Source organism: Lepisosteus platostomus, chromosome 6, assembly GCF_059453375.1.
Source record: "Lepisosteus platostomus isolate fLepPlt1 chromosome 6, fLepPlt1.hap1, whole genome shotgun sequence".
NCBI lineage: Eukaryota > Metazoa > Chordata > Actinopteri > Semionotiformes > Lepisosteidae > Lepisosteus > Lepisosteus platostomus.
Window position 1 is genome coordinate 56,261,840 of NC_142616.1, and position 12,667 is coordinate 56,274,506.

Sequence of the window (12,667 nt, forward strand, 5' to 3'; positions counted from 1 at the left end):
TCAATCCTGCAATATAAAACTAAATCTCATGCAGGCACACAGGGTGAAAACAATATAGTGTAACCTGCTGTCTGCACACAAAGCAACCAAATCCTAAAAGTGCCACCAATTTACTGCACAACTAGCAAATCAGATGTTAGTGTCATGAAGAGAAACAATGCACATAGATCTCAGCAGGAGATTGTGAGTGAGTTTTTTTAAATGCCAGACTACAGGGTTGAGAGTCTGGCTCCATTCTCCAACGTAGCAACAACGCGTCTCCTTTGCTGGGTTACTGCTCACCGGTAGTAGCTAATGACCTCCTGGTCCTCCTTCTGCCCTTCCTTGGCATCCTGGGCCAGCTCGCGTATGCTCTTGCTGCGGATCTCCTTGTTGCTGTCCTTCCAAAATAACCACACCTCCTCTTCATCTTCCTCCGATTCCAGGGGGCTGTCCCCACATGGGATACCTTCAATCTCGAATCGTGACAGCACCAACCTGTGAGGCATTGGGAAAGCACATCTCACTCACTGTGAATAGCAATCTGAACAGCTCAGGCCTCAAAGCTCGGCCTGTGACTAGAAACCAGAGAATATCACACTGTAGATAGGCTCATTACAAGCTGAATCGAAGTCTTGAACATAAATATGTTGCTTAACATACTTGGTTATATTCATAGAATACTGAAATTACTATTGCCAGGATCCATATGAATACTACAGTGCAAAACAGGGATAAATTACAACTTCATAAAAATGTAATAATTTCATAATTTAGCCTTCAGGCAAAAGGATGCACCGCCACTGACATTTTTTTAAAATACCCAGTTGTGCAATGTGATGGGCCAGATATTAGTTAACAATAATACAATTTTCCCCAACTTTCATTTAAACTTTAAAATGACAAAGGTGTGAAAATGCATCCCTGTCGCTTGGTGCCATTTTATATTTTAATAACCAAGCTCAGGTTCCATGAATAAGACCAAACACAGAAAATAAAATATTAAAAAGATGTAAATAACCCATCAGTTTCAGTCACGACTATGAGGTTATGCTATAGACTGCCATCTTTATTGTTAGTTGATCAGTGGGGGGAAAAAAAAAGAAAATTTGAAAATGTAACACTCAGACATGTCTGCACTAAGAAAACTAATTACAGTGGAATGAAGACTAATATATCCTTTAATGCTCGTGGAAATAAAAGTTAAAATTATTCTTTAGTGTCCTACTGCTAAAACATCTTGGCTTTATGTGACAAGTCTGTATGTACCAGTCAAGGTCTGTGAGGATAAGTTATTTGAATGGTTTAAAACGTATATGTAATAAGAAATTCCTTTAAAAACCTGTATAACCTGCGTGAAGAGTATCATCAGCTCTTAAAATGTATTTATTATTTTTCAGCCTATCATGCAAAGATACTAGTATTGTGAAGAACATAAGATGAAAGATCTTGCCAATTATAATTGGAGAACACTAAATACTTGTTAAATACTCTTTATGAAATGAGCACGTGAAAAAAAAACTCTGTAGAGTAGATGGCATTTGAAATGGCATGTTAAAGAATTTTATCTGCTTAATGTAAAAGCAAGGTTTGTTCACTCCTCAAAAGCATATGTTGTGTTTATATTACGCTGTACTGTACATCACAGATTATACTATACTATAGTGCAAAATGGGGATAAATTACAACTTCATGCAAAGGCAAAAATATGTAAAGACCGAAGTTTATCAAATGTGCTGAAAAAGTGAGTCAGAAAGTGGTTGGTACACTAATTGCTACTCACAAGCTTTCACCAATGGGTACAGTACATTAGCTGTTACCTCAGTCTTAGCAGCCAAACTCACACAATAACAAATATCGGAGTTGAACTAATTTCATGGTATGGGTCAGAAGAGAATGCATTATATCCACTCAAGTGGCAAATGATTGTAACACAACCACCTACAGTAACAGTTTCTCACTTTGTCTCAATAAGAATGTCTGAATTAGCAGAGTCCAGGACTGCAGTACAGATGAGCTCCTGGGTGACCGGAATCGATTTGTTCATTGACACACACAGATCTGACAAGTAATCCAGGAATCTGAAAAAAAGACATATGTGGTCACATTGAGATGTCACAAACAGTAAGGACGTTTTGGGTTTTGAAGCCCAGCAATGTGAAGCAAACTTAATGTGTTGCAGCTGTGAATACTAACTGCACAAAGGGGAACATCTGTTGAGCCAAGTGATATTGGGCAATTTCACCTTAAAATTAAAATTGAAGACATGCTGGTACTCCATAATGTAATATTGTACATTTTTCTAATTATTAAGCCACCAATCATGACTGCATCCTGAAATGTTTTCACATTTAATAGCATGCAATCATCTGCCTTCTATGCCTTCATGTAAAACACTTACACATATGAATGTATTACATTTTTTGATAGGCCCATAAATTGTGCTTTTTGTCATTTAAAGCACTGATGAAGATTCAAAGCCATGCCCGTGTGTCATGTACAACGTAAGAAAAAACGTGCTAAAATCATACAGCTCTTACATGCATTTTGACAACAATACTTTGCTCACCTGGGCTCCCGGTTTTTTCTTACTAAACTGACAAAGGTGTCAATCTCCGCAGCAGTTATGTGTTTTTCTAGAAGTTTCCGGTTGTTGTGCAACAAGGCAGTAATTGTGTCTTCAGCCAGTACATCATATCCAATTTGCTTCTGCATGAAGCGAAATTGCTTAGCAATGTATTCCTTAGAAGATAAAGGGATAGTATTACTAACACAAACTACGCCTATAAGGCACAATTGTATTTCTCCTACTGCTGAAACAGCTTAAGTTTAAATGACCCAAGTCACAATATGCAAATACAAGGCCCATTACAGAGATGTCAAAAGAAAATCTGCTGCATTAGAATTCATTGGATAATTATTTACACAACTAATTTATCCCTGAAACATCTTAAGTGAATAAATACGGGATCAGAATCATTTCTGAATGAAAGACCTTTTACTGTATATTTCTTGGTTTATTAAGCATACATGCTGTGTGGAAAATCGTTTATCCAAGCGCATATTAGCTTGTTTAACCGAGCAGTGCTGAAATCACTGGGGCTATGTGAGCAAGCCCTGAGGCGCACCTGGTTTTTCCTGTAGTCCTGCTGAGAGTGCCTCAAGACCCTGTAGCACAGTCTGCAGATGTGCCTGAAGGGGGCGTGCCGCTGGTCCGCCAGCTCCTCCAGTCGCAACATGGGTCCGTCCCCACTGTCGGTGAAGGGTGCCTGTAGCAGTTTGAAGATCTACACACCACACATACAAGAAACACCTGCTGATAAGCCAGTTACCAGTCGCCAGTAAGGCATGGGCAGCACAGCAACAGGACCTATTTTATTCCCCAGTCTTGCAACTGCCATTAATTACTTGGCTCACCACTCAAACCCTTAAAACCACAGTTGGGAAACAAGTCAAGAAATTCTCCATTGACGCCAGATTCTAAATCTGACAGCTCTGCTTGGGGAAACCTGGTTGCAGTGGACTAATGACAAAACCCAGATCGCAGCTACTTCCGTTCTACAAGGATCAACGCGCGCTGCATGCAAGCCCTTTTAAAATGGCCAAGCCACCATGAATCACAAGGACATCCCACTGAGACAGGCAGGCTTACCTGTTTCAGGATGTTTTGCTCTCTCATTAGCTTCTGCCGTTCCCTGTTTGGCTTGTTGACCATTATTTCAAGCACGTCCTGGCCGTTATTCGGAATGTCCACAACAAAGAAGACCAAGTCCTCCAGCAGCTTTGTTACAAACCTGTTTGTAACGATATGTAGCAGTGAGACAGAGTTTTGTCGCACTCTATTAGAGTGATGTGACATGCGATGAATGTTGGTTTCGATTGTAAGATAAAACATTATTACCAGTTTGTGTTTTTGCCTGACGGGCAAACTGTATGTGTAAACAAGAAAGAGAAGGAGACAACTATCTTGGCCAGTTCAAATCTTCCCATTAACAGAAAAGGGCTGGCAGACAGAAGAGGCATCAATATTCCCCACTAGCAAATCAAACTAAAAAGAAATCACTCATCTTTACTTTGTAAATACAACACCAAAAACAAAATCACGAAGCAATATTTATCTCCTCTGATTTTACATTAGAATAAGACAGCCGATTAAAAGGCTTGTTTGGTTCACAGTCTGATTTCTGACAAATGCTCATTTCCTTCAGCTGACATGCTGTGTCATCAGGTGTTTGGATACACAGCTACATATATTTTTTTTAAAAATGCAAGAAAAAACAAATCTGTGTTGTTTAAAAGCTTCTACTTAGTGGGTTCTGCTTCAGTTGGGTTTTACAATTTTGAAAACGTGCTTACTTACAATTAAAGTCAAGAAGCTCCCAAAAATAACAATTAGAACTTCAATATAGTAAAGGACAATTATAAAATTTGAATAGCCACAAAGTTAATATTCCTTTACATTTGGTTACCTTTATATCTTGTACAGCTGTTTTTTTTTTAAATGTTGCAATCCCTGAGGACTTTTCTCATCAGAATGTGACTGAAAAACCACAGAAGGTCTCCATGGATTCCGGATAGAAGCACTCACAGTGTTTATGGGAAATATTGTTCATGACGTAACCATAGAAACCCTCAGAAAAATGCATCTGGAGCAAGGCGCCGAATAACAGTACTGAGACATAAGTAAGAGGATTCACTTTAAATCATTAACAGTCCTAACGGCTAGAAAGAACTGATGAAAACGACATTAATCCCACTGGGAGGGGAATCTGGCTAAGGCAATGCTCTCCTTCTCCGTTGTTCCCAATGCACAAATGTGAAATTCCTCTGTTTGTACAGCTTTTAGGTTCTGGAAACAAACTCTTCTCATAATAAACTGCCTTTTTTCAACAAGGTTGCTGAATCAATATGCCTCTATGTGGGAGTCTTACCTCCTTTCATTCTGGGTTATTGTTCCTTTCTCCAGTTTGCCAGCTATAGAAGCCAACACTTTACTGGCATCATTGGCAAAGTCCAAATCTCGCACTTCAGCTGGTGACACTGGGACAATTGCAAAAGCTTCTTTGTCTTCTTTCAGTGGAGATGTGCCAATCTTAATTGAAAAAAAATGACATGTTTTTAGGCATAGACAAAAGGGGAACACATGCAAATCTTAATTCTACATCTCTTAATAACACAGTGTTTTCAAATAAATTCTAAATTACTGACTTTAACATACTGTATGTGCCAAGTTCAAACACATCAGTGAAGTCTAAAAATCTTGCCTATCAAGATTAAAATTTGGCTTGGCTGTCATATGATGTTCATTTCTAACATTTGATGTGGGTTGTGATTTTATTAAATTGCATCAAGTAGACACGAGTAAGCAGCCCTCAGATAATTAAATTGAGAGCCACAAAAAGTGATGTTGGTGAGGAAACCAGCCCACTTACTCTAAGCATAACAGGCTTCTCTTCATCCTTGTCTATGGGGTTGTTGGTACTGTGAACCCATGTGTTAGTGCAGAGATGTCTCAGCCTTACGTAGGAGTTCCTTAGAAAAGATGAATTTAATGTTAGAGAAATTTATTTCTTGCAGCTTGCCCACAAAAGCCTGCAGAAAATGTTATCTTTACCTGAAACAGTTGACTAAGTATGACTTACAATAGCTGGACTAAGAAAACAGGAAAAGCTCACTATTCATTTATTGATTAAACAGTCATCTCTGCACAATTTTAATTCATTATAAAAACACTAGGAATGTACATGTCTGGAGCCTTAAAATGAAACAACACATGTTGTGAAAATATTCCCCTTTTACCTCAACTTCAAATAAACCATAGCTATCTTTTAAAAGTAAAATATACATTTTACTTTTAAACTTCATTCCATACCATAGATACAAAAGGCATCCAATTTATACATAATCTATCCTTAACTCAGTGTTTAGCAAAAGCAATGATCCAAATCAAGTTGAAAACAGATTTTCGGGACAAGACAAAATTCTAAACTTCCACAGAGCAATCTTAGCCCTTTCACAGCTAGAACACCAGAGCAAGTCTTGTGTTGTATAAAATTCCACATATTGCAAAGGAATTGGAGAAAGGAGCCTTTCAGTGACAGTTTGTAAGAGAGGAAGCATTTCCTTTCTGAATTAGTCTTTTACTAAAACCAGCCGAATAGTTAAGGCAGGGTCTAATGTCTCGCAGATTATTCGGTTTACCCAAAATAAAATACTGTACTTAAATTAATCATCTTAAATTATAAAAAAAAATTCAATTTACTTCTTGCGTAGCAGTCAGATCCAAAAGGCAAAGTAACAAAGGCCATGTGTTCCTTAACACAATGAGTGAAATATTTTTTTGAGGCAAATCTAAAATTAATTTCACACATGGACAACTAAGACATTCAGTGACCATCAAGCCAAATCATGTGAGAAGCTGGAGAGCCATCAATTACAAATATGAAAGCATCAGTTGAAGTGAATCCAAAGTGTAATAAGATCCCGTTACCCCAAAAGCAAACTTTGTCTCTATTGAGCACAAAACCTTGTAAAACAATACAGAGCCAGTTGATAATAACTCAGAACTATGAAGCCATAAGGAATGAAATCTTCCAGAAAGTGTCACAGCAGTCTGACAACTGTAGACATTAACTGTGATGCATTTTTGAACTGCATCCTATTATTCCTGGAAAATAAATGCCTTAATAAAAATCTAATTTTTCTGGATTTATGAGACCGAAAAATAATCTCAAATGTGAAACATCTCGCGACAAAAGTGAGAAGGGCTCACTTTCTGAAGATTACACCAAGCTGTCTATAAGCGTCGCTTGAAATTAATAAAATAGTTACCTTCGAATACATGGTTGCTCAATGTCTAGAACATTTCAAACATAAAGCTTCAACCATATCTGTAGTATTTACCATTTCCTAGAGTTCCAAAGAATACTGAAGTGTTTCTACAGCTGTTCTTTATATTTAAAAGTAAAAATTTAATTTGAAGATGCTGTATTTTGCATACTGCCTCATCACAACTATTGGTTCAAAGGCATCGAAGACTGTGATGTGCTGTGAAGAAAGTCACAGACCTTAACATTTTAACTTATGTACAGTAACATGAAAGGTGTAATGGTATGAATTAAGGATATGTTTAAAATGTGGGGAAACATTCTTAATTTTATAGGTTGGAAAGTCAAGATCCTTTTATGTTAAATTGGGCGTTTATCATTTAACTGAATATTCCATTATTAATTTTAATATTTTTTTATAATTTTAAGTTCCTTATTTTATTGGAAATTAAAAGTTCAGTACAGTCTGATGTGCATGATGAACCAAAATTAGGATTCAGTTATAGAAAAGGGCCACTAATATTGAATATCCGTGCTCCGATAAAAATGAATGAAAACAAAGCGTTTCAAAACATGAATTGCAGATATTGTGCTAGAAGCCCACCATTCAAATCTTACATGTAAAATAAACAGGAGACAACTTTCCAACTTTATGTACTGTATTGCACATCACCCGTGTCCTACTTAAAACAACTTTGAAATTAAAAAATGAAAAAGAAAACAACAAATCACTAAGACACCTGCAGCAGTTCAAGGTAGACTGCTAGAGTTTAAACAATGACATTAAACCCTTCAGTTATCCAAATGTTGCCAGAGACCAGAGTGTAAACACTGTGCTTGGCCTACCCCCAGCCTTTTGGTGAAACAGTTCTGCAACCGAGATGATGCAGGTGTTTGGCACAATTAGGTAATAAATTCTTAATAGTTTATTTAATTATGTTATTTCATAATTGCAGGCTAAGATAAAAATTGATCAAAAATGGTTTGGAAGGTAGTCCAGATTCTCATATAAGGGAAAATGTGTGGATATGACATAGTAGACATAGTAGAACATAAAAATATAGTGTTCTTGCAATTGTGATAGTTGCAATCCTCAATCTATCCCTTTACTTTAATAGCTGTCTGCTTATGCAGTACATACAAATAAGACCTAAAGAAAATGTAAGATGGCAATTAGGTCAGTTAAGCTAATTAATTTAATTTAGTAAGCCAAAACAATGACTTCTCTTGAACAACAGAAACTGCTACAACCAGGTTTCATAAATCTGTGAAACAGATCTGTAGTTTTACCAAAGTTTACCCTCCTCTTAGATGCAGAGTTACTGTAGATCGTTGAATGCCAACAGCAACAAGCAACTACTGTACTTGACAATAGTTCCTTTAGGATTTCCAGGAGAGTTGTCTTGGAAATGATGCAGTACATCAAGCTGAAACAGGAAGTTACTTAAAATCGCACATGAATGCTCCTCACTGGCTCTCAATCAATCAATGGGTATCTGTAGCAACCCATACTCCTTGTTGGCTATATTAAAACAAGCAGTAAAGCCCAAGTTATAACTAGTCCATATAAACCTGTTTCTACTGTCAGCACGTAGTATGTCAGAATTTCTCATTTCTAGGAAGAATTCATGTTAGAATTGACTGCATGTTATTTCTATATTTTTCTGTTAAATTAAGCCCTAATCTGCCACCATCTGCTACACTCTTTAGGAAAAGCCCATTGTATTGGGGAGAAATGACACAGCTAAACAAAATAAATCATAACAGCTGGTTATCCTGTTTATATGCATAACATGTGAAGGTCAAATTGTTCATTGTGCCCCATAAAGAATAATTGATTATTACCGAAATTTCATACAAATCTGGGGAAGGAATGGCTCCCATTAGCTTTAATGTGAAGTTCTGAGGTTATGTCTACTTGTTAGTCTGTGCTACCACTTTGAGACCTGAGATCATGAATCAATGGCATCCATCTGTTTAGGAGATACTGCAGCACAGAAAGGTTTTTGCAACACCTCATTCTTTAGCTCTGTACACATATTGAACACATGGTAGCATATCATAACTAGTTGAAAACAGCATAGTTTTTAGTGCTATGTTGCAAATACAGAAGCTTTGCTAAATTGGAAGAGTAGACATAGAATAAATATTAAAATATATAGCTCACATAATGGCTTGTGTGTGGAACTGAAAATCACCGAAGGCAGTGTCGGCATCTCTTATCGTGGAGATGAACAAATGTTAATATTAATAAAGTAACAAGTAACAAGTAACAAATAAAGAACAAAGATTGCCATGAGTCAGCCCATTGACTGTGGGCTGTCATTATGGTCTACTTGCAATTGTAATGACTGGAAAAAATACCAAGACATCCTGCCCACCTCTTATCAAGGACAAAATTCCCAGAGCTGTCTAAAAGCAGACGGTGGTCATGTGACCAAGAAAGAAATAGCTAGAGAAGGAAGATTTTCATGATCTCACCAATAAACTTTAACAGGACCAGGATTTAAATAAGCATGTTGTATGTCAGATTATACATTACCCGATTATACATGCCTAACCTCTGGCATTTCTCAACACTGACATAAGTGTTGAGACATAGTAAGTCTCTGAAATAGGTTTCACAGCTAATTAGTTTGTCCAAATAAGGAAAATGAGATGTGGATTAAAGATCAACTGCTATGTTTTTCACCCGACTTTTCACCTTCACTATGCATTTAATTAAGCTCTTAATCCTTCCATCATGGCGATCACATAATGAAGGGTTTCTTTATGCCACACAGCACATTACTCTGTCGGATTCAGTTTTGTCTGTGAATTAAAATAGCCATGTCCTGCAAATGGCTAGTTCAGAAAAAGGAGGAAAATAAGATATCTTGAGCCAGCAACAGCAAAAAAAAAAAGTTATAGGAAATAAACATGAAGCTAAGGTAATTTTGTCTGTTCATGTGGGTGATATATTGCACAACATCTGCCTTCTGTTTTTAGAAGAATGATACGATAAGATTTACAAGGCACATTACAACATCTTCAGGATCAACGAATCTATTGTGCCTTAACAACAGGCTGTCTGGTTGTCATGGTGTCCTACTTTAAACAGTAAATGGGTCTTTTCTGCAGCAGAATCCATCCGGCTTTCTATCACTATGAACCACGCTTCCAAACTACAGGATCAGGAATCACTTCATCCCCAAGTCATTTTTTATATGTGGGGCCACAGCTCTTAACATGGTCCTCTTGTTTACAGTAGGTTAGTAAATTACAAAAAAGCACCTTGAATTTAAGGTATTTGAGAACTGCAAGCTGAGCAGCAAGACTCCTGCAACCATGAAGGACTGAGCAGATGAAAAGACATATATTGCAAATTCTGGAGCTGAACATAATGAAAATGCCGAGGTAACTAATAAAAGAGATGCTTATTTGGAGTCCCTCAGATACATTAAAAAATGCCAAAATTACCAGTAAGTTTTATTTTTTTGGTGCCTATAGGCCTAAATATTTTAAATTCGGTCCTCATTTTTTTTTTGTTTAAAAGGGATGTACAATAAATATTTAGCAAAACCCAAATCCAGATCAAACACACAGATAGAATACTCTAGCAGAATTCAAAAATACATTTTTAAGAACCAAAAAACATTGATCTTGAACTATATAAAAATCTTTAGCTGGTTGTAACATACACATGCTCTGCAGGAAAATCATGCAAGAAGATTTAATCAGTAAATCTTGTAGGCTGGAGCAGGAAAATAACTCCAAGCAGAGACCCCCTGAGAGTGAAATCTATTCAAATACTCAGCTCAGTTGAATCAACAGGGGGGTTTGGTTGCAATATGTTTTCAACACCATGTAACATCAGCACACTACTAAATTGGCAAACAGTTTTTCATAGACAGAGCACATTCCAAAAAACATTAAAAAACTGTTGACAATGAAAAAGAATCATGAGATGTAACTGTAGCATGTTCTCTGTTTAAAAAAACATGTACGAAGAACACACAGAATATGTGGTATAATATTAAGGGTGACATTATGTGGATCCATATTGGATCAACAGAAGACATACCCCTGACAACACGTACTAAACCTAACCAATTTCATATGAGCTGTGATGCATTTAGGTAGGTAGCTGTCAGCATATGTAGGAACAAGTAAAAGGTTTATTACATGCAAGAGAAGAAAGGAAACGCAACGTTTCGGCTGTGGAGCCTTCTTTGGGAGAAGAAGAATGTGGAGCCTTCTTCGGGAGAAGTCTCCACAGCCGAAACACATTTCCTTTTTTTCTCTGGAATAAACCGTTGACTTCTTCCCAGTCAAAACTTCATTTCTTTAATAAATGCATTTTTTTTCAAAACATTTTTCGGACTATTAGCATGCGTTGTTCCTTGAATTGCACAGAAAACTAATAGTTTCTTCAAACCAAACAAAGCCTTATAACTTGACTAATTACCTGGGCACCAGTGAGTCACCCCCTCTCAGCGTGGTAGGGTCCAGCTCAAAGATGGAGGAGATGTCATTTCCGTCAGGCACAGACACCAAAGTGTACATCACCTTCTCCTGGGCAGTACGCAGTCGCGCTCTCAGGGCTTCCTGCTCGGAATCCACCTAAGGAGACAAGAATGATTACAAGTGAGAGGAGGCCATTTGGACCATCTAGTCTGTATGACAGGAAAGACAGATATCTGATCCAAGGATCTCATCGAGTCGTTTCTTGAAAGAAGCCAGGGTATATCAGCTTCAACAACTTGGCTGGGTAGCCTGCTCCACATTCCCACAATCCTTCAGGTGAAGACCTGTGGGACAAGCTAGCTAACCAGCCTTGAGTCCAAGGACACAGATCAGCCTACTGCTCTCCCTATACGCGATGGAAAAAAAAATGATTCAGAAGACAAAGAAAAAGGCTTAGACTGAATTTCTTGTAACTTCTTTAAAAAGACATTTTCACCATTGGGTTTAAAGATTTTGCTGTGTATGTACGCTCTTGTAGTGGCATGAACTTCTTATCCAGGTGGCACTGTACAGGGGAATTTGGAGTATCTGGTTAAATAAAAAAACTGACTGATCTTGGTTTATAGACTTGTCCATTTGTTTCCTTCATGTGGACACCCATTAAAAGGACAACTATGGCGATTTTCGAAAACATTAACAATATGCAGGGATGTTAAAACAAGCATATCAAAAGAACCCATCTATTTTTATTTTCTGTGACAAAAGATGCTTGTACAAATGCTACAGGAATGCTAAATTTGAACTTCAAGAACAACCATTTGATGATGTCTGGTAGAACATGAAATGTCTGCAAATATTTAATTTGACAGAGCTAAGGGACTGAAAGACATCTTTTCACTCACTAAATTGAAAATGCGCAAGTAAAGCCCCACTAATTTATCATGCGTTTTCATCACTGACTTATTTAGTTATGCTCCTCTTATTTAATTAAAGGACAAATTAAAACAAAAGACAATTGTGCAAAGTCCTGAAAATGAAAAGGCAGGATACAGGAAAAAGTCAGCAGCACAATCTGGACTTCAGGTTTTGATGCTAAACTGTCACTGTGTAGCTCACAATGACAGAAATGTTACATTTTTCCTTACATCATGTTAGGAACGTTTATTGGCTTTGTTTATTGTGTTCAGAGAGGAGTGAGCCTCTTAAAGCAACCAGCCACAAATTTGTGATCATACCAAGTTTTGTGCTAATACAAATGATAATTTATTTGTGAGTAAATGTGTCAAAATTATGACAAATCTTTCTATGTCAATAAACCCCCATCTTCAATGCGTGAAACTATTGAACACTTAACCCAAGCATAAAATATAGTGGGAGTGAATACTATCACCTAATCTATGTGAATAATGTTGAGA

The 12,667-nt window shown here is 37.2% G+C and overlaps 1 protein-coding gene across 14 annotated transcripts in view; it reads right to left on the minus strand.

Annotated features, from left to right (window-relative positions):
* Positions 1 to 12,667, minus strand: part of itpr1b (inositol 1,4,5-trisphosphate receptor, type 1b) — a 139,069-nt gene that overhangs the window by 92,272 nt on the left and 34,130 nt on the right. For all 14 annotated transcript variants that reach the window (XM_088636452.1, XM_088636450.1, XM_088636454.1 and 11 more), the window contains exons 12-19: positions 11,254 to 11,408; positions 5,412 to 5,511; positions 4,911 to 5,071; positions 3,632 to 3,773; positions 3,108 to 3,266; positions 2,549 to 2,721; positions 1,941 to 2,060; positions 283 to 477 (exon numbers count right to left, since the gene is read on the minus strand). In XM_088636452.1, coding sequence (XP_088492578.1) covers positions 283 to 477; positions 1,941 to 2,060; positions 2,549 to 2,721; positions 3,108 to 3,266; positions 3,632 to 3,773; positions 4,911 to 5,071; positions 5,412 to 5,511; positions 11,254 to 11,408 — 1,205 coding nt within the window. The remainder of the gene's footprint in view (positions 1 to 282; positions 478 to 1,940; positions 2,061 to 2,548; positions 2,722 to 3,107; positions 3,267 to 3,631; positions 3,774 to 4,910; positions 5,072 to 5,411; positions 5,512 to 11,253; positions 11,409 to 12,667) is intronic.